Here is a 25,360-nt window from a genome sequence, read left to right as displayed (position 1 = left end):
GGGATGGGAGGGTCTTTGGAGGGTTGGTGTGGACTCAATGGGCCAAATGGCCTGGTTCCACACTGTTGGGGTTCTACGATTGATTGTCACATGTGACTGGGCCACATGAAGCTTCACCAGTAATATGAAGGAAAGTGCTTCTGAAGGAGAATCATTGGAGTTGAAATATTAGCTCTGATTCTCTCTCCAAAAAGTTGGCACATCTGCTGGGTTTCTTCAGCACTTTGTTTTTACTTCAGGTCTCCAGTATCCAGTGTTTTGTTTTTATTCAAGCTTTACCAAACCTCTTTTGCATACTTCATTTCTTTTCTATTAAGACGACCTACTGCTTTAATGATTAAACTGCAGAAGGAATATAATTCCCATTTTAAATTTTTTGGCACAATTAACCTCTTTGAAACCTCTCACTAATTGTCTTGCTAATTTTGTCAGTAAGATGTTACCTCTGTTCTCAGTTTTATTTTGACTTGACTGCTAAATACCGAACTTCCCTTATTGGAACCCACTCTCACCAAGATTTGAAATTGTTTCCTCTCCTTCCTTTTCAAAACTTCTCTTGTAAATCTCTGCTTAGTTTATGATGAAAGCCAAAATTAAGTATTTCTAACTTGATTTTAATGCTATATGGCAACATGAAAAGTACAAGCATATAAACTGATTTCAATGAATAATTATTAATGTAATTGGTACAGGGGAAATAACTTTTTTCAACAACTGATCAGTCAAGCTGAGGGGATGTGTCACTTGATCCAAAATGTTAACTCTGATTTCTCTCCACAGATGCTGCAAGACCTGCTGAGCTTTTCCAGCAAATTTCTGTTTTTGTATCTGATGAATTGAGCTGCCTGCATTAAACATGATAGTATTCATCAAAAGTAATTTAAGATCCATTTGATATGCATAGGTAAATGACAAGCCCAGTCAAGTGATTAGAAAGAAGAACAGAACCACAAACAAGGATAAGTGCTGAAATATTGGCTTATCAGTACAAGATGCATTCAAAATAAATATTTAGCTATATAGGCATATGTAGTTTAGTGAAAAAGTGCTGATATTATTGAGATGCAGAATTATAACAAGGAAAGAAGACAATTAAGCAATAAGGCAATCTCTTGACTATTGCTCAGAAAATTTCACAATTACACATAAACCACTCGGCATATGAAGTTAGCAAGTTGATAGCTGAGGTAGCTGCTCCTAAGATTCTGGATAAGGGACATTATCATTTTTCTTGATTCTATGTGTTAATGAGAAGAACGTCAACCAGAACTTCCATTCCCAAACTCCACCCAGTAATCTGAAAAAGGAATGTGTGTGCATAAGAGCTGGGTCAACTCAACCTGTCTTTCCTTCCCATTCACAAACTAGTCTGTTGATAGATATTGTCAGGGTTCACTGAATAATGAATACTTAGATGAAGCCAAATAGGGCACTTGGTGTTTGTGAAACTGCACCCTAGCAGGGAGTCAAAATGAACCGTGATGTGAGAAAAAGCCTGGAAAAAAAATTAAAAGGAGAAAAACATAGACCTGAGAAACAAAACTGTTAGATTAAGTGGGACTGTTGGATTATTGATGAATAATAAAACACTATCTAAAAGGTAATAGAGCAGAAGGGAAAATAGTAAGTGCTACAAAGGAGGGTTTAAACGAGATTAGGAGGGGGTTGAGATCCTCAATAACAGGGAGGCAGGAAGGAGATACAATAAACAGAAATAGTAAAGTGAAGAGTCAGGTCAGGCTGGAACACGGCAGGCAATCAGGAATGCTTGCTGAATCAAATTGCATCTATTTCAATTCAAGAGGGCTGACAGGTAAGGCCAATGAACTCAGGGCGTGGATAGGTACATGGCGCTGGAATATTATAGCCATTGCAGAAACATGGCAGTTTAATGTGCCAGGGTACAGGTGCTTTATGTGGGTCAGAGGCAGTGGAAAGAAGAGAGGGGGTGTTGCATTTTTGATTAAGGTGAGTATCACAGCAGTAATCAGAGATGAAATAACTGAAGGATCGTCTAATGAGGCTTTGTGGGAGGAGCTAAGAAATAGGAAGGGGATGGTGACATTATTGGTGTTGTACTGTAGGACTCCAAATAGACAACAGGGATTAGAGGAACAAATTTGCAGGGAGATTGGGGAGACTTGTAGGAGCAATAAAGTTGTCATAGTAGGGGATTTTAATTTTCCTAACATAGACTGGGACTGCCATAATGTCAAGGGGTGGAATTTGTTAGATGGGCTGGAATTTAAGTGTGTTCAGAAAAATTTCTTCAAGCATTACAGTAGAACCTTGACTATCTGAACGAGACGGCTGGGGAGTATTTTGTTCAGATTATTGATCGTTCAGATAATCGATCTGATCGTAAATTATGAGTGCGGTAATTTCTGAGTGCCAGTTATCAAATATTTCTCGGTTATTCGGCAATACACGCCATAATGCCATTTAACTGAGAAATGAATGCTGAGTTGCCTAATGCCGTTTTTACGGGACCTTGAGATTTTGTTCGGACAATCCAAAATTCGGATAATTGATGTTCGGATAATCGAGGTTGTACTGTATATAAAAGGCCCTACTCGGGAACGGGCAAAACCTCGACCTACTCTTGGTAAATAGAGCAGGACAGGGGACTGAGGTGACAGTGGGAGAAACACTTTGGGACCAGTTACCATAGATCTATTATTATTAAAATAGGAGAGGGACAAAACTGGTCCACAGGTTCAAGTTCTAAATTGGGGCAAGGCAAATTTTGATGATATTAGACAGGAGCTTGCAGGGGTTGAATGGAGTAGTTTATTTGCAGGCAAAGGGACCTCTGGCAAGTGGAAAGCCTTTAAAAGTGAGATAGCTAGAGGTCAAAGTCTATATGCTCCCTTGAAAGTGAAAGGCAAGGTTGGAAGGAATGAGGAACTCTGGATGACAAGTGACATTAAGGCTCTCACTAGAAAAAAGGAGGCATGGCTGAGGTACAGGCAGCTGGGATCAAGGGAATCCCTGGAGGTACAAAGGCAATACAGGAGTTTACTGAAGAAGGAAATCAGGAGGGCAAAAAGGGGGCATGAAATAGCCTTGGCTGAGAAGATGAGGCTGAATCCAAAGAGGTCCTTTAGTATATCAAAGGAAAAAGAATAACTCGAGAGACAATAGGACTCCTCAAGGACCAAAGTGGACATGTACGTGTAGAACCGTAAGAAATAGGCGAGGACCTCAATGAATATTTCTCCTCTGTGTTTACTGTGGACAAAGACATGAAGAGTTGGGAACTTGGAGAAGTCTGTGATGATATCTTGGGGACAGTTCTTATTACAACAGAGGAGGTGTTGAATGTATTTGAATGTATGAAGGTAGATAAATCTCCTGATCCTGACCAGATATATCCAAAAACACTGCAAGATGCTAGAGAAGAAATTGTGGGGGCTGTGCCTGATATTTTTGCATCATTGTTAGCCACGGGTGAGGTCCCGGAAGACTGGACGGTAGCAAATGCTGTACCCTTACTCAAGAAGGACTGCAAAGAAAATCCTGACAATTAAAGACCAGTAAGCCTCACATCTGTGGTAGGTAAGTTACTTGAGAAGATTTTAAGAGATAGGATATACATGCATTTTGAAAGACAAGGTTCAATTAGGAATAGTCAGCATGGCTTTGTGCATGGGAGATCATGCCTCACAAATTTGTTAGAGTTATTTGATGAAGTGACCAGGAAGGTTGATGAGGGCAGGGTGGTAGGTGTAGTCTATATGGATTTCAGTAAGGCCTTTGATAAGGTTCCAAATGGTAGGCTGCTCGGGAAGGTTGGATCACCTGAAATCCAGGGGGAGCTGGCAAATTGGATACACAACTGGCTTAATGGTAGGAAGCAGAGGGTAATAAAGGAAGAATGCTTATCAGACTGGAGGCCTGTGACTAATGGAGTGCCTCAGGGGTCGGTGCTGGGCCAATTACTGTTGTTATCTTTATCAATGATTTGGAGGAGAAAGTACAAAGCATGATCAATATGTTTTCAGATGACACTAAAATAGACGGTATCGTGGACAGTGGGAAAGATTGTCAGAAACTGCAGCAAGACATTGACCAGCTGGAGAAATGGGCCAAGAAGTGGTAAATGGAGTTTAATATAGATAATTTTGGAAAGTCAAATCAAGGTAGGAGATTCATGGTGAATGGTAGGGCGTTAAGGAGTGCAGTGTGACCTTGGAGTTCAGGTGCCGTTTTCTGAAAGTGTCAGATGTAGATAGGGTGGTGAAGAAGGCTTTTAGCACACTGGCTCTCATTAGTCAGGGCATTGAGTATCGAACTTGGGAAGTTATGTTGCAGTTGTACAGGACATTGGTGAGGCCACACATGGAGTATTGTGTTCAGTTTTGGTCACCTTGCTATAGAAAGATATTACTAAACTGCAAAGAGTACAGAAGAAATTTAAAAGGATGTTGCCAAAACTCCATGGTCTGAGTTATAGGGAGAGATTGCACAAGCTGGGACATTTTTCTCAGAAGACTGTGGGGGGATTTCATTGAAGTGTATTAGATCATGAGAGGCATGGATAGGGTGAATGTGCTCAGTCTTTTTCCCAGGGTTGGGGAATCGAGGACTAGAGGGCATCAGTTTAAGTTTAGAGGAGAAAGAATAAAAGTAAACCTGAGGGACAACTTTTTTACACAGAGAGTGGTATGCATATGAAATGACCTGACAACAGAAGTAGTTGAGGCGGGTACATTAACAATATTTAAAGGGCATTTGGACAAATACATGGATAGGAAAGGTTTAGAAGCACGTGGGCCAAGTGCAGGGAAATAGGGTTAGCGTAAATGTACATTTTGGTTGGAATGGACCAGTTTGGGCCAAAGGGCCTGTCCCCGTACTGTAGGACTCTGTGACTCTATGACTCCATAATATGCATTCAAAATAATAAGCAAGGACAACAAGGAATAATTAGCCACTATTTTTGGCTGGCAATTCAAAAGTAACATTATTATTTAAACAAGTAAGACAAACTGCAAGAAAATCATAATTGATACTCATCAAGGTAATTTAACAAAATAGGCACATGGCCACTTAAGTATAAATAGAAGGGAAGAGTTAAAGTGCAAGTTATTTCATGCAGCAAATTTGTACTGCTTCTTCTCACATGTGAAGTTAGAACTAGGTCAGAAACTAGATTAGAATTAATACCTAACAGCTTTCCAGGACTGATCAGTAAACTGCGGGTGGGTGAACATCTGTGTTGCGTTTCATTGTACTATTTGACATTGTAATCATGAATAATCTAAAAACAATTCTGGGCAACAGATTAGCTGAGTAAAGCATCTCAAGGAGTGGAATGTGGTACTGAAACAGAAAACCCTTTGGTAGAATGGAATGCAAGCATAGGGGCGATGTGTGGCTCAGTGGTTAGCATTGCTGCCTCACTTAGGTTGGATTCCAGCCTCAGGTGACTGTCTGTGTGGAGTTTGCACATTCTCCACGTGTCTGCGTGGGTTTCACCCAGCTGCTCTGGTTTCCTCCCAGAGTCCAAAGATGTTGCAGGTTATGTGGATTGGCCGATCCACCTTTGCTAAATTATGTCCAGGGATGTGTAGGTTAAGTGGAATAGCTATAGGAAATGCAGAGTTACAGGCATAGGGGAAGGGGTAGGTCTGGATGGGATGCTCTTTGGAGGATTGGGGGATTTCATGGGCTGAATGACCTGCTTCTGCACTGCAGGGATGCTCTTTTCACAGATGGAATTTTGACTGTCAGTGGACTCTGTTTTATGCACAAGTTTTCCACCATTGCTTTCACTGGACTTGTATGGAGGGGAAATAAATGAAGCAAAAGTAAGGGAACGTCAGAAATGTAAAATGATGCTATAGAAAGCTTCTTTTTTTTTCTGAATTTTCTAAGCAGTATCTCAGAATTTGCTTTAGGAAAATAAACTTCTAGAACAATCTGAGTGGCTAAAGTCCAGAATCGAGTAAAATGAAAACACTTCTTTCTTGGTACTGAGCCGAGAACAAAATGCATTTGTCAACAAAGAACTAATTTCCTATTATTAACTGGTACATAAATATTAAGTGTTCTCAGTATGCTATTGAAACCTCATAAACCTACTAACTGGCTGAAATTAATGGATTTCTCAAATCAAAATAAATGTGCTTTTTGTAAGTAAAATGCTTGTTTTTATCTTGTTTAACACGCCGACAACAATGCCCTATTTAAGGTTACAGATGACATCTTCCTTTATAAACTTATCAGTACCTTTCAAAATTTGCTCAAAATGACCTGGCTTGCAAAAGCCCAAAACAGTAACACTTCTGATGAAATGTCCATGTTGAGGCTAATCTGTTTATGAACCTTTCACCAAATTCATTCAATGAAAATGACATTTTTGCATGCAGATACTTGTCCAATAATGGTGAGAAGATGTTCTACAATGTAAGAAGATGGCTTCTCTGCATCACTGGGCTGAATCTGGAGTTCAAAATAATCTGTGTTTTTCTTTTGACTCTTTTCACGACAAAGAGAGAATAAAATAACTTTGCAAAAAGATGAAAGAACTGAGGATCCTGGAAATCTGAAAGAAGAAGATAAATTGCTGGAAAATTTCTGCAGGTCTGGCATCATCTGTGGAGAGGAATCAGAGTTAACGTTTTGGGTCCAGTGAGTTCTGAAGATGGGTCCCTGAACCAGAAACGCGAACTCTGATTTCTCTCCACAGATGTTGTCAGATCTGCTGAGATTTTCCAGCAAAATAACTTTACAGTTGGGGATGAGTCACCCTCCCAGACATTTAAAAAATATTCTCTGTGTTTTTCTTTCTCAATTGCACATTTCATAATAGCCAACAATACAACAATGCCTAAATTTTGTTTCCCATTGAAGTAACAACCATTAAAAATCTTAAAATTCCAACACTTTTGTCTGAAATGAACTTTCCAATATGTCACTAAAACATACAAATCTATATTCTATTGAATTATCTAAACCCAATCAAGCAGATAAAGGACAAAAGTCAGTCAAGATCCTGCTTCTGATAGTTCTTCTCTGCAAAGGAAAGAAGTTTTCTCTTATTCATTCATGAGATATGTGTGTCGCTAACTAACTAACATGCATTGCTTATCCTTGGTTGCCTTGAGAAGGTGGTGGTAAGCTGCCATTTTGAATTGTGGCAGGCCATTAAATGGCAAGTACAGAAGGCAGCAGGACCTATAACATCAAGTAAATTGCCAGCAATCATCTCCCAATGCATACAGAGAGTGAATAATTGGGTGTGGTGCTGGCAACTGCTAGTAAAATAACAGCACGCTACATTTCACCACATTCAAGAGGAGGATGAAAATTGGCTGGGGAAAATGATATTGTCTAAAGGAAGAGATTGTTTTTATGTATTTGCTTCAGTGCCAAGATATGAGGATTGTGTTTAGTGTTTTATAGCACCATAGTTCCCACTTCCACTGACAAGTCTTTTTATGACAGATTTCCGCTCTGGTTTCCAATAATTACAGCTCAGCTTTTTTCCACTCATCACTGGAGTACAGTTACTTTACAGACAGCTCTGCACATATTGATGGATTGTTTGAACGCAGTCTGAAATCTATGTGTATGACACAATCACATGACAGCTCCCTACATCTTCAGTGTGTACACAGGTTTACAGACTTCTAAAGCCTAGCTATACCATCTTCCACAGGTTTAATGTCAGTAGCAGTAGATGAGCAATGTGTAAATAGAGGTCAAACAGTTGCCTGTGAACGTACGCTGTAATGATCTGTGATCCTATTAATATAATCTCAATTACACAAGCTTCTCAGTGGATGACAAAATGGAATATGAAAGGCAGATACATTTATGTTTCAGCAAATCACAGCCGAAAATGCTTTTGTAATGTTACCAAATATAAATGATAACTTCTAGACATCTTCCCTACATTATCTGGGTGATTATTTATGACTATTTATTATCATCATTAATCTCTGTAAAGCCTATAAATTCTTTAAGATATTGTGAACTGTTAACATTGGATCCTAGAAGAAGAAACCTCAGAAAGGTCAATATCTACATTTATATTTTGTTAAATATTTGCTTTTATACTTCTAAAATGTTAATGGAGCAAATATTGCTTTTCAATACTTTAGCTGGATACTTGGATGCTCAGAGCATTTATTACTAATTCAAGTAGACACAGCTTACTGTTTTCTTCTAATTAAAATAAATTGAAGGAGAATTATGAACATTTTATTCCTGAATTTCCATGATGCCAAGCTTTTCAGCCATGGTTCAGTTGATTACAATTTTGCCCAATTCAGTAGATTGTGGATTTGAGTCTCATACAAGAAGCTTGATGGCAAAAACCAGTCTGAAAAAATGCTGTACTGTTGGAGGTACAATCTTTTAGATGGGATATTAAACTGAGGTCTCATTTGCTCCTTTGGGTACGCATTAAAGATTCACAATAACTTTTTCAAAGAAAACGAGAATTTATCCATGGTGTTCTGGACAAGATAAACATACAAGTATAAACATCCCAACAATATCAGATAAGCAAGGTGCTAATGGGAAGAAAGATTTTCTAACTTCCACCATAAGTTTCTAACGCAAATAGCAAAGCATTTGACAACTAATGGGACTAAGTGTAGACAAATTGCTAGAACCTAACTGCTGACTTCAAGAGTTTTAAAGGAAGTGACTGTAGGGATAGTGGGGCCATTTTTGAAATATTCCAGAACTTTTTGGATCCTGGAAGGATTCCAGCTGATTTGAAAGCAACCAATGTAGAAGTTCGGGAGACAGAATGCAGGAAACTCGAGGTCAGCTAACCTAAAATGCCAGAGTCCATTATTTAGGAAGGAATGGTGGGAAATTTAGCAAAACTTAATGCAATTAATGCAGAGTCAACATAGTTTTATGCAAGGAATATCATGTTTGACAAATTTAATAGAACTCTTTGAGGACATAACAAGCTGAGTTGATAAAAAGCAATTGGTAGCTGTGGTGCATTTGAATTTCCAGAAGATATTCAATAAGACGCCACATAAAAGATTATTGCACAAGATAGGAGTTTATAGCACTGGGAGTAATATAGTATCACAGACTGAGGGTGAGACAACACACACAAGACAGGGAGTCAGGGTTAATGGATCTTTTACAGATTAGAAATATGTAACTAGTGATTACCACAAGGATCAGACTAAGGGCCTCAATTATATATCACCTATGTTAATGATTTAGAAGAAGGGGTAGAGTATAATGTATTAAATATTTTCTTTAAATATTAGGTAGGAGGACATGTTGTGATGAGGACATAGGAATCTGCAACTGGATATAGCTTGGTTAAGTGAATGGGCAAACACTTCTCAGATGGATCTTAATGAAGGAATGTATGAGCTCATGCACTTTGGTAAGAAGAACCAAAGCTGAAAATGTGTTGCTGGAAAAGCACAGCAGGTCAGGCAGCATCCAAGGAACAGGAGAATCGACGGTTCGGGCATCAGCCCTTCTAAGAAGGGCTGATGCCCGAACCGTCGATTCTCCTGTTCCTTGGATGCTGCCTGACCTGCTGTGCTTTTCCAGCAATACATTTTCAGCTCTGATCTCCAGCATCTGCAGTCCTCACTTTCTCCTCGAAGAAGAACCAAAGGACAAGCTATTATTTAAATATATAAAGACTCCAAAAGAGTAATGCAGAGGGGTCTGAGTGTTCATGTGCATGACATACAAAAAAAATCAGCATGCAGAGGCAACAATTAATTAACAAGGAAGTTTGGCCTTTATTACGAGGGGTTAGAGTTTATAAATAGGGAACTCTAGTTGCAACTATACATGGTGTTGCTGAGGCCATAGCACTGAATTCTTTTATGGTCTTCATGTTTCAGGAAGGACATACCGGTGTTGAAGACATGTCAAAAGAGCTTCCCAAGGCTGGTTCTTGGAATGAAGGGTTGATTTATCTAGAATGGCTGAATACGTTAGGTCCTTATTCATTGAGTTTAGTAGAATGTGAGGTTGATCTTATTGAAGCATACAAGATTCTGAAGGGGCTTGACAGAGTAGACATGGAGAAGATGTTTCCACTAGTGGAGGAGTCTCAAACTCGGGACATAGTTATGGCACATTCATTTAAAACTGAGATGTGAAGAAATTTATTCTTTCATTGGATAATGAATGACCAGAATTCTCTATCCCAGACAGAGCAGGGTAAATCATTTAATGATTTAAAGAATCATTTAAAAAAGAACTAGATAGATTTTTGAAATATCAGGGAGTTGAGGGCTACATACAGATAGCATGAGAGAGGAATTGAGGCTAGGGACAGTTCAACCATGAATTTACAGAATGGCAGACTGAGGGACTGAATGCCCTACTCCTGGATCTAATCCTTTTGTTCTTCTGAAATATATTCCCCCAATCAGCTTATTTGATCATTATCGCATTACAGTTTTGTGGGAATGTGCTGTGCACTTATTTCTTTTTCTGAGTTTCACACATAACGACAATGACTATAATTTGGAAGTACTCCATTAGTTATAAAACACATTGAGACATTCTGAGGTGGTTAAAGGGCACTATAAAAAATTGCAAATCCGTCTTTCTTTTTCTTTCATACCCAATACCTAATGAGAAAAAAATAGCCTCAGTGTGGTAGAACCAAATAGTGTTTGGCTGATCTGATAGATTTCTTTTATCATGGTAAGACTGAGAAAAGGGTAGAGAGGTTGATACTTTATATAGGCACTTTCAAAATGTGCTTGATAAATTAGCACATAACAGATCTGTTACCAATGTTGAAACCTGAGGTTTAAGACAGTAACGTGCACTGTGTGGATTTGAAAGGGGCTCAAGGACAGATAGTGGCGATAGTGCTTAAGGTACAAGAACAGAGAGGCCCGGAGGAGCGTGAACTCAAGTCTTTGAAAGTGGTAGAATAAATTAAGAAGGCTGCTAATAAGATTTATGAGATTTATGAGAACCTTTACTTTATACTTTGAGGTGTAGTGTACAAAAATAGGGTGTTATGCTAAGTGAAAATTCCCATGTGGAGTATTGAGGTCAATTCTAGCCAATTCTTGGAAAGGTGTGAAGATCTTAGTGTGGGTGTAGAGGAGGTTTACTAGAATGGTAATGTAGCAGGCCTCCTTGCTAAAACAGAGTTCGATTGCTAACTTGGCTAAAGGGATGCTGGGTACATTGGCCAAGTGAAACTCTGCAGTCACAAAACCCACACATCAGACACAGTGAGATTGCATAATGTAAAAGGCAATAGTTATCCTGGGCAACTTATCCACCAAACAAAGGAGGGTCCGGATTGAAAGTCACCAGGTCCTGCTACGCAAAGATACAAACAGTAGCAAGCCATCCCAATGACTGATAATGTTTCAGCCTATTAAGCGAGTCTCCCTGATTGGCCAAGACTATAGAAAGTTTGAGAAAACCATCCAAAAAGGTATAAAAACAGGGTTCACTTGCAGACCAATCTCTTGGACCCTCTTGGATCTTCTGAGGAGACCAGCATGGCAAAAGGCAGTGACCTGCTGACCATCCAGACAGAGACAGGAAGAGAGAAAGCAGTTTTGCAGTCCCTCAGAGACAAAGACAGAGAGAGAGCATGACTGTCCAAATCCACAAGAGACTTGCGAAGTATTGTTAAGTCTAAGGGATTGAATAGGATTAGAGATATTATAGAGATATAATAGATATAACTATTATAAAAGCTATTACAACTTGCTTACTAATAAAATTAGGAGGTTTTGCATTGGTACCAGCTTGTGTTTGTAGTGATTTGACTGCTAGGCATTGAAAGACACCTGGATAAATTCATTCATAACACTCTAGTTGGATTTGTTTAACTTGTTTAAGGAGGAACTAAGCAACTGTATCAGAAACTAAACACTTCAACAAATTGAAACTAGAGAAGCTGAAGTTATTCTCCTTAAAACAGAGAATATTATGGAGATTCAATGTATGATTTGCTCTAGGTGGTCAAAATCTTGAAGGGCTTTGGTAAGCTTAAATACAGGAAACTGTCTCCAGTTTCTGAAGAGCTGGTAAGCAGAAAATTTACAATTATGTTATTTGGCAAAACAATCAGAAGCAACATAAGAAGAAGAAATCTGTAGAGAAGAAGGTTATTTGTCTCATTGTCCCTATGTTGACTGTGCCCGCTGAGTTTCTCCAGGAACTTTTGTTTTTTGTCCCTGTGTTGGCTGTTTGATAGAGCTTTTCAATTAACTCTGCTTTCATGAACTTCCTTATAACCCTGCATTTCTTTCCTTTCCAAATTCCCTTTAGCAAACTGTTATTGAACTTGTTTATACAGCTAATGCATTTCACTCTAGTTGTTTACCATACAATATGAAATTATGAAATTTCTAAGGTTTTCATGCCAAGCTGAAGCCTTGTTGTTTTTGAAATGATGGTGCACTTAAAGAACTTGTGTTAATTGCCAGATTTCAAAATTAACACTTTGTTATATATTCAGTCACTAATTTAGATAAACACGTTATCAACTTCTTCCCATTTGTTCTTCTTTCTGCTCATTCTGGATTAGAGCTATTCCTGTATTCCTGATGAAGGGCTTTTGCCCAAAACGTCAATTTTCCTGCTCCTTGGATGCTGTCTGAACTGCTGTGCTTTTCCAGCACCACTCTAATCCAGAATCTGGTTTCCAGCATCTGCAGTCATTGTTTTTACCTTCTTTATGCTCATGACAATTTACAATTATCACTTAAACACCAGCTGTCCTATAGCAGGATTTTGCAAGAGCAAGGTTTGTAATACACAACTCAGTCATTTTATTGCAAGAGTGCATTTACATCTGAAGGATGTTTTAGATTAGATTCCTTACAGATTAGATTCCTTACAGTGCAGAAACAGGCCCTTTAGCCCAACCAGTCCATACCGACCCTCTGAAAAGTAACCCATTTCCCTCTGACTAATGCACCTAACACTATGGGCAATTTCGCATGGCCAATTCACCTGACCTGCACATCTTTGGACTGTAGGAGGAAACCGGAGCACCCAGAGGAAACCCACGCAGACATGGGAAGAATGTGCAAACTCGACACAGACAGTCACCTAAGGCTGCAATCGACACTGGGACCTTGATGCTCTGAGGCAGCAGTGCTAACCGCTGAGCCACCATGCTGCCCATGTTAATACTTTGATGATTAAGCTTTGAGGATCCATTCTTACCTTGAAATATGGAAGTATAGGAATTTTAAAATGTTTAAAAAATTGACAATAATCAACAAGAATGGTCAGTTGACCTTTCAAAAATATGATTATTAACAACTTGCACTTTTGCTAAGAAGTAGCCCTTGGTCCTATGTTATTTTACATTTAAAAAGACATCACATTGGTATCATTAGGTTAACCAATAAAAGGGAATTCTAAAATACTCTATAATTAGGGTCATAGTGGCATGCAGCATGGAAACAGATCCTTCAGTTCAACCAGTCTACACTAACCGTAATCTCAAACTAAATTTGTTTCACCTGACTATGTTTAGCTCATATCCCTCCAAATCTTTACTATTCATGAACTTATCCAAATGTTTTTTTAAATGCTGTAACTTTACCTGCATCCACCACATACTCAGGCAGTTCATTTTACACACTAATCACTCTCTGTATAAAAAGTTGCCCCTTTTTAAAATCTTTCTCCTCTGACCTTAAAAAAACCCCTAGTTTTGAACTCTTGATTCATTTTTAAATTTAAATTCTTATATTCTGTTGTTCATCTTTTCTTTGAAGCTTCTTCTTAAGCTGTAGAAATACTTCAATCACAGTTTCAATCTCTGCAGTTTTGTCTTGTTGCATTAATCCAAGCATTTTTGAAGCCATTTGGACATGGACTGTTTCTGTATCTCAGGAATCAAAAATGGTGCTGAACATTCTGCAATTGTAAGGGAACATCCCCATGTCTGACTGTATGATTGAGAGAATGTCATTAATGAAACAGCTAAGATAGTTGGGTCAAGGATGCTATTTTTGTTTTTTGTGAGACTGAGGATGAATAAATGCTGCTACTCTGCTAGTTGCTAATGATTTAAGTAGTTCATATCAATTCTTTTGCTAAGTTTACCTGTACCTGCAAACTCAAAAGGAACATTTTTTTAAACCAATAATGTAAAACCAAGAAACACTTAAACAACAACTATTGGACCTTTGTTATGAGTGATCTCCTGATGTAGTAACCAATAGGATTTTGACCACGGTCAGTTCTAATGAAAACCAAAGTCAAAAAAAGGTGAAAATTCTACTCAAAATTTCTGTCTCTACTAATAGTATTGTATGTGATTGCACTTAGTCATTTCTGCATCTTTCAAATATGTAAGGGGAGTCTCTAAATAACACATGTATGCATGAATCAATCACCTCAAAGATTCATAATGGAGTCCATGAGTAATTGTGGATCATGACAATTGCAGAATTATATCTGACTGCCTTGTACATACACATTAACAGCAATCTTTCAGTGTTGTAATACACCTTAAGGGTAATACTGTACAGTGTAGATTAATAACCCATATAATTACACTGCCTAGACCATTGACAATAATGAATGATAGCCAAACCAGTTCAGTGAGACAGGTTCTATTCCCTGAATAACAGCAGTAAACCAATGGGTTAGCTATAGCAATCAATACCTTTGACAGTCACTTTTTGCACATAGCCCACAAATGGTCAGATTTATAGAATTGTAACTTGCTGTGATACAATTTCAGCTGACATCCTAAGGGCTATGGCACAGTATTATGTCCATCATAAAAAGGAGTGGCACAGTGGCTCAATGGTTAGCACTGCTGCCTCAAAGTGCCAGAGTATCTGGTTCAATTCCAGCCTCGAGCGACTGTGTGGGGTTTGCATATTCTCCCAGCGTCTACATGGGTTTCCTTCAGGTGCTCCAGTTTCCTCCCACAGTCTAAAGATGCACAGGTTTGGTAGATTTGCCATGTTAAATTGCCCTGTAGTGTTCAGGGATGTGTAGATTAGGTGCATTAGTCAGGGGAAATGTAAAAGAAAGTATTTGGGTAGGGGGAATGGGTCTGAGTGGGATACACAACAAGTGGGACTTGTTGTGCCTAATGTCTGTTTCCACACTGTATAGGATTCTATGATAATTTTATGAATCACTACAAATAACACTCAGTGTGGGTTCCATCAGGACCACTCAGTTCCTGACCTCACTGCACATTTGGTTCAAACAAGGATAAAAGAAATGTATTCCAAATGTGATATGGGAGTGACTGCCCTTGACATTAAGAGGGCATTCGATTGATAATGGAATTAAGGAGCTCAGGTAAAATTAGTTAGTGGGAAACAGGTAGCAAATTCTCCATTGACTACAGTCATACCTAATACAAAGGAAAATAGCTGTGGTTGTACAACACTCAAGAAGCTAAACATCCCTCTGTACAAAACAGCCATGATTGGCATCAACACTTATTGCGGTACAGGTTGTGCTGCTTTCACACGTAAATATGGAAGTCTTAAATTTATATAGTTTTCCATGTGATTACATGCCACCTTGCAGGAAAGGTACATAGTTTCACATTTACATTGCACCTTTGCATTGAGGCAATTAAATGTCAGCTGTGCTCAAAAACAGCAAAATCTATTTTTAGCAAATTCGCTATAATGCAATTGCTGAACTGGGGACACTGTTTCTAAAGCACAAACTTTTAAAATATGTGTTAGCTGTATTGTGATTACATTGTCAACACTTTAACCACTATTTCTAAAGTGCGATCTTTTAACAACATGGGTTGCACAAGAACGCAACCATTGCGTTATAGAAGAACTACCCGTAGTGTGTATCATCTATAAAATGCACTTTTGAAACTCACCAAGCCTCCGTAGACAGCACCTTCCAAAGCCATGACCAATATCATCTAGTGGACCAGCAGATACATAGGAACACCACCACCTACAAGTTCCTCTCCAAGCCACTCACCATCCAAAGTTGGAAATATATTGTTGCTTCTTCAGTGTTGCTGGGTCAAAAACTTGGAACTCCATCTCTACCAAGATTGTGGGTGTACTTACACCAAATGGACTGCAGTCATTCAAAAAGGGAGCTCATCACCACAGGCACTAGGGATGGGCACTAGGGAAGTGCTGTCCCATCTAACAATGTCCACATCCCATGAACAATAAAAAAAGAATGCATCATTCCTCCAACTGAACGCCATTCCCCTCATCACCATGTCTTTTGCCAAAAATAGGTTTTGCTGTTTTTGATCACAGCTGACATCCTAATTGCCTCAATGTAAAGATGTACTATGCACCTCTCCTGCAAGGTGGCATGCAACCACATGGAAAATTATATACATTTAAGATTTTCATATTTGGAAAAATATAGAGGCATTAAAATTTCCTCAGATAGCAGGGACAAACCGCATGTCATACATTTCATACATGTGATGTTTACTGAGGATAAGAGCACATGTCAGAGACTAAATTATGTGCACCAGGATATGTTGATTTACAATAAACAGGCCATTGGAGAGCCCAATGAGGGGTTAATGGGATCTAAGCACCCCACATTAGTCAATTACCCACTTAGGAAATAACAAGCTTGAAGTGGGACTTGTGTTCCTTAAAGGACCAGGTACCCATATTTCAAGCAATGTCTTCTTTGAATTGTTTCTTTCGCAAAGTGCCTGCAATTACACTGGAATGTTTTTGAAGTACTTTGGTAAATTCCTGGATTTGCCTTGAGTGTGTTGCCCCACAGGAAAGGTGGAAACATTGGTGACTTGTCTATTCAAAAGCAGCACCAGATTTGGAAAGGTAAGCCAGAATTATAGTGCAATGGCTGCCCTCTGGAAAGTTGGTGCTGGTCCTCTTCATACTCCTTGATAGCTGTGTTGCAGGTCTGCCAATAACCACGTGTTTCACTGTGCATGCCCATCAATACTTTCCCATGCATCACCCCACTGAGCTCCTCATCATGAGTTAACATTACCAGTACTCTCTGCATCTCACCTTGTGATGAACTTATCGACTAATCATCCTTTAATACTAGCCTGCTTACACCTCAGGCATGCCAGATGACTGACCATGTGTTGAGTCTCACTATGGCAAAAGTGAGAACTGCAGATGCTGGAAACCAGAGTTTCGATTAGAGTGGTGCTGGAAAAGCACAGCAGGTCAGGCAGCATCTGAGGAGCTGGAAAAGCCCAGCTGCCTGACCTGCTGTGCTTTTCCAGCACCACTCTAATCTAAACTGAGACTCACTATACGCTAGCCTCCAGTGTCAGTATATTAACTGGTGGCTGCAAGTATCAGATCAAGTGATGGGGCCTCTTCACAAAAGCAGTGGTATTAATCCTTTTCCCTGCTTACCAGCCCCTATGAATGGCACCCAGAAGCAGGAACTCAGGGGCAAGAGAAGGCAATGAGATATGGGAAATGAGATGTGGGCTATCATGGCATGAGCGAAAAGTAGAGTATCTGAAGAAGTAGATATTTGGTAGGAGCCCTGAGTGCCAGGGACCGCTATTGGGTAAGCAATGAAGGTGAAATGCATTGAGCAGTATAAGAGATTGATGTTATCAGATCTTAAAGTCCAACTCCATGTGAAATTTGGAAACAGCATTAACCTTGAAACTGATGACAACTGAGGAGTTCATTATGACCAGTCATGTTTCCCTTGAATGAATGATTTAACTTTCCAAGTTGGACAGCTATTCCAAATTTCATTAGAAAACAGCTAACTTTGTTGCAAAAAAAAATTAATCATCATTTTGTTCATAATTTATTGGACTGAATGCTAAAGGTTTTTGTCCTGCAGTTCCATTTAATTGATGGAAACAATTTTGAGAGATTGATGAAGCAGTGGCTAGGGAATGTCTTGAGAAGATGCATATACTGACCTTGAAGTCTTGTGGAACTGTTTCCAGTTCCTCAGGTCTAGCCTCCAGCAATTAGACTCATTGGAAAAATGTTTTCACTTTCTTCTGAGCGTAGTTTTTGAAGGCCTCCTCGAACCCTGGGGAAATTTGTTTCTTCTGTCCCCTTCCACCTGAACGCCTCTAATCACAATGGAAGCCCCTTTCTGCCTTGATTTCCAATTTCCAAGCTAACCTCGCCATTGCTTTCAGAGCAGAAACTCTGCCCAATATACATTCTGCTTTCAACACTTTCAAATTTCTGCATTAAAATAATTCTCTTGATTTCTCCTTTTCTTCTTTTGAAAATTACCTCAATTTATGAATTTTCTATGTTCTTTCCAAGTTTAAACAATTGTTTGTACAGATCCAATTTTACTGTCTGATTTTCTAAGAAAACATTTCATCTGTTCCTTCATGTTTTTATTTTTTACATCTGCCTTTGTTCTCCACTGCTGAAACCTTCACTGATAGTTTTTGCTGTTTCATCTATTTGAAGGATCTTCAGGGCAGCCTACTCTCTTCAGCAGTATGTAAACTTAAGCTCATTCAAAATTCTTGACTCACATTAATCAACCAATCCTGTGCTCACTGACCTACATGAGTTCCAAGTTCGTCAATGGTTTAGTTTAGCATTCTCATTTCTGTTTTTAGTTTACCTTCACAATTTTTCTTTCCAAGTTCTGTAACTTCCTCCAGTATTCAAACACGATAAAAACTCTGTCTTTCGCCAACTTGGACAGCTTCCAGATTCTCAAATTTCTTCACCGCTTCTTTATTGTGCATGCCTTTAGCTAGCTAAGGTCTAACGTTTAGAATTTATTCTTCTACCCCTCTGGCTCCTCCTTTAATCTATAATTCTTTGTCCAAGATTTTGCCCTACCTTTTTAGTTGATCCATTGTCCAATTCTGTGAAGACTCTTGTGTGACCTTTTACTAGCGCACACTGAATTGAAGAGTCTTATTTAAACTGTACTATGTGCCTTTTGAAATATGCTAGTGCAGCCACACAATTTATATTTTTGTCTTTCAATAGAAGCAGTTTATAGATGTCAAAAAATAAAAACTTGCAAAATATTTTATGTATGCACAGGTATAATTTCCTACCACAGTAAGGTGCACTATATTAATACTTACTATTTGTGTTGGATCTATATCTCCTACCTACTATGTCTTGATCAGACTTCAGGAAAACTTGGGACCACAGAGTCTTTGAGCAGTGTTTACATGCTTTCATTGCTCATGAACAGTACTCACCACAAAGGCTATTAATGTGGATGAGGGAAGGACTTCTTTAAGAATCTGATAAGCTGAATGCAGCAGTGTTTGTTTCAGCAGTTTTTATTCTGTTTACTGCCAGCACAGTAACTTACTTTCACTTTGATTTAACATTTTAAATTACTATTTAATGAATTCCGGGGCATAGCTATTTCAAGGTTAAAAAACAAATGATCAAGTCTGCTCATTTCTGAAATCAATTCTATTTACAATGCTATTACAGATCGTGTTACAATCAATTCTACTTCTTCAAGTCCTGCTTGAGATCACAACCATCAGTTGAAATAATTGTTAATTGCAATTTAATTTTCAACTTTTAAAATATGCTAGTCAAATTAGTCTGCTGTGATTGGTTTCAATGGGCTTCATACCTTCTTCATGAAGAGCTTTCACCAAATTTTAAAACTTGGTGAAGCACCTGTTGGAAGTTAACATGCTGCACTATTTATGAAAAATAGAAGTGCACTCAGCAAGGAATGTCAATGAGGAAAAGGATCGCTGATCTCTTGTAAAATCAAATGTATCACTGCTATTACCAATTCAAATTGAAACAGGTCCAACTCATTATCTCCCCTTGAATTAGAATGGATTTTACTGAGAAGGGGACTCTGAGTTATTGATTGACAAATTATATTTCCTATGAATTGAAACAAAACAACGGTACAGGGACTTTATTACAGAAGGTCAAAATACAATTTCAACTTATACTAAACTTTAATTCTGTACAAAGCAGTGACAAAACAAGTTTCAAGATACATGTTTAGAAGAAAAATATATGTAATACATCGCCTGCATGCTGTATGGAACTGAAAAATAATGTCTCATCACCTCCCCAAACTACCATACCTCCACTGAATTGGAGTGATTTAATTTAAGGCATTGTGCAACCTTGGAACGTTGTGGAGCTACACAATCTACAGACTCAGCAAGGTGTGCACAAAAGTTTAATTCCCTGTGGACTTCTGCATGTAATTCTCCAATCTTATATCCAAAATGCAGTAAGAATGACTATAAATTTACAACTTATTAGGCAAAAGTTTTATTGAACTGACCCTCGTATTAATGAAACTTAGGGATCACTTTATACTAAAGCAGGTATTTTGTATCTAGTATTTTTAAGAAAGGTAATCAGAAGTTTAATTCAGGATGTCGCATGGTTTATATTCCAACTGCACTGTATTTATGTTATACCATCGAAAATACAATAACGTTAAAAGATAAAAAAGTTTCATGTTGAACACAAATCTAGATGTGTACATGCCAATAAAGGCTAATTCACATGGAATTCACAAATTGCACCTGAGACATGCACAAGATTGTATTGGTTAGGTCAATATCTATTAAAATTCATTTCTACAATGACAAATGTAAATTATTTCAAGAGTCAGCTCAACTGGATAGTTTAATCAGAAGTAGCAATTTAACTTTCTTTCCAATAAACAAGTGTTTCTTGATGGATTTAATAAAAAATACTTTAAGCAGTTTAATGAATGCAGTTTATCATCACAAACAAGCTTTTTGCAATAATCTGTCTGGTCTTCCACCTACAAGTAACGTGATTTTGATCAGTGAAAATGACTTAAAGAGCTATAGTCAACACTGTAATAGCTTCCTTGGTGAACACTGTCAATTTCTTGGTAAATTAACTATTATTTGATGTGAAAACCATCTAAAATGTGCCTCCTGGTGTCTGTGCAACTTAAGCAAATGAAAACCAGTACAATTTACAGAATGTTGAATCTCACCGTTTGGGAGGAGTGGGGAATCAACTTTGTCAGTGGGGCCTCATTGGAATGAAATGAATCTTGAATGAGCATTAAAGGTCAGAGAAAGCATCAGTAATTTATGGGTGTAACTCACTTGTCTTTAAAAGTTCTCATCTTTTGTGTTGGTGTGGTCGATTCCACCCAAATTGCCCTGATATTACTCACAGAAAATTCACTATGGAGTTTCAAATTCCAGACTAAGTCTGTTTGAAAATAAATTAAAAATTGCGGTCAAGATTCTAGATTCTATTTATGTTTACTTCGCTTAGACTGGAATGTATATGGGAATTACCAAGGGAAACTATACGTTTAAGAAGTGAGGCAATGTGGACTTGTAAATGCAATTTAAATGGTAAGAAATCTACATTCCTTGATGACATAAATTCTGCTTCTACACACAATGATCTCATGAGCATTCAGTATTCCAATAAATCTAAAAATGAACACCTTTCTTTCTATTCTATTTAGTTTCATCATAGTTAATCAGAAATACTACAACTGATTGTTAATATGATATTGCTAATGGTACCCATGGCATAAAAAACTTCAAAGCTTAACTACTGTGTATTTCTATGATCTAATGTGGGTAACTGTTAACATGTAACAGCAATTGACATTTATGAAAACCACAGAAGTTTCTAACGAAGAAGAAAGCCACTTGACCCATTTACATGTGCTTGCTCTTTACTCTGTGCCTTATTTCTCCTCACAACAGTATAACTTCCCCTGCTTCTAATAGTTATCTGTTCCTCCTTTAAGATATCCAATAATTGTTGTGATTACTCCCTGTGAAATAAATTGGTGATCTTGTTATCTCTGCATAAAGAAATGTCTCCCAACTTTTGCTTCTCACTAACTGAAGACAACTCCAATTAATGAATCCTCATCATTGCTCCTCAGTTATGGGAATGGTTTTTTCTATTAATTCCAGCAAAATCTTTTGATACTTAAAGTGTCCTCCCAACTTTTTCTCTTCTGGTATCTCAACCCAGTGCTTGTATCCAGAGTTTTGCATCCTAATATTATTCTGATGAATCTACTTTTCAAACTAATGAAGTATTGTGGTGCTTCCATCGTACATTTAGGTCCTTATTTCTGAATATAGACTAGTCTTTTAAAAATCACATATCCTAATTCACTAGTATGCTGTCAGTAATGTGGTGGAATACTAAGTGAAACTCAATACAACAGTCTGTTAAGGGGTCCTTTTCCTTAGCAGCTGTAGTCATAGATATGCATTTGCACATTCAGCAAGATATTTCATCTACTGTGAAAGTGACTGCTTTGGTTATCCCTGTTTAGATGTGTAATGTGAATAGTGTGTAGAAAAACTCATATCGCACAAAAGAAATCTATGCACAACTTGACAGATATTACACATTTAGATGTGATACAGGAAACCTTACATCAAAACTTAAGCATTGGTAGATATTAGAATGGACAAATATAATATATCCAACAACCTTTTTTTGCTGAAGTTCTCCATTAATTTAATATTGGGGTCTTTGTCACAAGTATCATGAGCTGTACAGAAGCAGCTGCCAATGTCTAACATTTTGCATTTAAACCCATTGATGTCTAACCACATTCCTCCCTGCCTGTTATAGACTTAAAAATCATCCTACCACAACTACTTGTTGGCATCTCATATTAAATTCCCTTCCATTCCATATCTATTTATCTTTCACTAGATAGAGGTTAAGGCTGCAAAAATGACATTGTGCACTCTTTGTGACTGTAAACCATGAATAAAAGCAAGCAGTATGAAGGTCAGAGAAAGGGATTGGAAGTATGGTGAAGCATGAAAGGAAAGATAAGTGTTTAGAGGATTAGAAAGAGGTGAGGTTTTGTAGATGAGCAGGAATTAAAGCATTCCTGAAGTGGAGCAAGCAGAGATGCGAATTTGAAAATGGAGTGGTTATGACTGAGAGTGAACACAGAATACACAGGTAGATTGACTTAACAATATAAAGCAGCTGAAGAGATTGATTGGACTATTCTGTCAAATCAACAGCTTTCCACATTTTATAAAAAAGTAGAGGCATCTGATCATTTCTCATTTATTCTAACAAAACTATTACCTCTAAAAGAGTTATATCCAATGACAAAAATTGTTTACTTCTACTTTATATACCGAATGTTCTCTGTGTTTGTGAAGGACCATGACAGCCACAAAAAAGAAACTCTAGCGAAATGCATGTAGAGATCCCATGGAAAATATTGCAACCAATATTGAACTAATTGGGATCTTTATCCATATTTTTTCCTTGGTTATTTTGTGGTGGAACAAAACCTGACAAATTAAATATAATTCCCTTTGTTATTGACTGGAGAAAAAAAAAACTTGTTCACATATTTGGTTCTAATTTAGATCAGCTATTATCTAGCACAATGAGGTGTACTTGCTTGTAGGGCTGAATGGCCTGCCCTTGTTCTTTTGTGATTCAATATTGTATTCAAGTCAAGGCATTTTCAGTAACCCCTGCTGTAAATGTGGAAGCAAACGTAGCAAGATGACTTTGCTGAAAAAATGGTCTAAAGTGTAGACATGACACCCAATAATGGGAGTTAACATGGTGTGAGTATTATTATCGAGCTCAAAAGGAGATATACGCCAGCCAGGTAACTAAATGAATAGTTAATCAGAAAAAATAAAGATTGTCTTTTACAATGTAGAATTATAGTAATCCAAGCACATAACTACCACTTCCAATTATTGTGGAAAAATAATTCCTAGACAAGCCTTCCTGACATTACTCTGGTTAAGAAAAATATTTCGTTTTCATGCTTGCATAATTTTGAGTTAAATCAAAAATGCTTCCTCGTTGAAGGAGATGGTTGAAAGGAAGTTTCTGTGGCCCAGACTAATCTGAATGGCTCGCTCTGCTAAGAACGAAAATACAGACAAGAAGCTTTGCAACCTGGATCTGGCAGGTCTGTGCTCTACTGTCTCATCAATGGCATGCCGACTTCAAGGAAACACATTCATCCAGATACAATGCTTTAAAAAGAAGCCGTGAATGCAGTCAGACAGCACACAAAGAGACATGTAGCTTTTCAATGTGCAGTGAACATTTGAGGATGCTGACAACTAAGGTGTGCGCATCATCTGTTTCGGAGCCCCTGCACATTCTTTGTTAAAGTCTACAAATGAGTGAATTTATACCTGACTGGGAGAAGCAGGAATGGCCGTACAGCAGAGATCAGGCACATACTTACCGCTCATATTCATAACGCTGACCTTCCTATCTTTTCCCTTTACACGGAAACGCCGACCACCTTAGAGGCGTCGAAGCTCCTGATGCTGTCTGACTCAGGAACCTTTCCCAGCTTTCCAATTTCAAAGGAGATTTCCTTCGCGCGTGTGAACTACCCTAGCCCCAATTTCTTGGCCGTCAGTGGGGCTGGGAAAAACCAGCGGGATTTCCCTCTGTAACGGTGAGAGTGATGCTCTTCTCCAACAGTCCCAGTACAGCACAAGGTCAAAGACTTGGCATCAACACACTGGGCTGGGCGTTCCCCGGGTTCTGGTGACGGCTCCGACTCTGATCACAACCGATATGCAGCTTCTCACGAACACTGATTTGGATAGAACCTTCTGCTAATCCACCACACAATCCGCAATGATGTGATCAAGACTAAATCCGCCACTGGCGATCTTGTTGTGCGTCTTGCTTTGTAGTTACGATAATCCATCCATTTCACACAAGCACCGCAGCGGCATTACCCTCGCCTCCAGATGCGAGCTGTCTACCGAGTCATCGCTGGCATCACCGTACCAAATTATTGGAAATCTTCAGTATAAAACTGGCAAAATGTCAGCAGCGAATTGGGCGCACTGAGCAGCAAGATACTGCCATCTGCTGGCACCTCTTTCATTAGTTCATTTTAATAATATCGCCGTTCAGCTTCCAGCTGCACGATCCTTCTCCAATTGTGCAGAATGCAATTGAATTCTCAGCACCAAAAAAAAGACCAGATTATTTCTTGCATTCAAGTGACTGATCAATGTAAATATGACTCTTCTGCTAAAAACTCAAAAGTAACTGCATTTCTCTCCATAACTGTTGCAGACTGGCTGAATATTTCCAGCAAACTCAATATTTTGTTTTTATTCCATGAATTAATGTCTGTCAACTATGTCGGTACTATACCATCATGTGCTTTACTATATTGCTAGCAGGAGCAGTTATATAGCACCTTTCAGGTAGTAACATGTACCAAGTTGCTTCAAAGCAGCATGATCAGAAAACAACGGTGAGTAAAGTGAAAAAATAGTCACAGCCACAACATTTGAAGTCTTCAATATACATATTGAGATCATCTCTATTTCTGTATCTTTTTTATTATTATTAATAGTGTTATTACAGGTAATGTCTGGGTCAGTGAGTGCTTATGACATTGGTAAATGTTGGCATATAATATGATGGTTAGTTGGGGGAACTGACAC

General features: G+C 38.3%; 1 protein-coding gene across 2 annotated transcripts in view; it reads right to left on the bottom strand.

Moving 5' to 3' along the window:
• ablim3 (actin binding LIM protein family, member 3) overlaps positions 1-24,692 on the bottom strand; it is a 337,989-nt gene extending 313,297 nt beyond the window's left edge. For both annotated transcript variants that reach the window (XR_011963504.1, XM_072590972.1), the window contains exon 1: positions 24,130-24,692. Coding sequence is in view for 1 of the 2 variants with exons in the window: in XM_072590972.1 (XP_072447073.1) it covers positions 24,130-24,142 (13 nt within the window). In the remaining variant the exon portion in view is untranslated. The remainder of the gene's footprint in view (positions 1-24,129) is intronic.
• Positions 24,693-25,360: the final 668 nt, after the last annotated feature.

This window comes from Chiloscyllium punctatum, chromosome 20 (genome assembly GCF_047496795.1).
Source record: "Chiloscyllium punctatum isolate Juve2018m chromosome 20, sChiPun1.3, whole genome shotgun sequence".
NCBI lineage: Eukaryota > Metazoa > Chordata > Chondrichthyes > Orectolobiformes > Hemiscylliidae > Chiloscyllium > Chiloscyllium punctatum.
The sequence above is the reverse complement of the archived record's forward strand: the minus strand, read 5'-3'. Positions and strand labels throughout refer to the sequence as shown.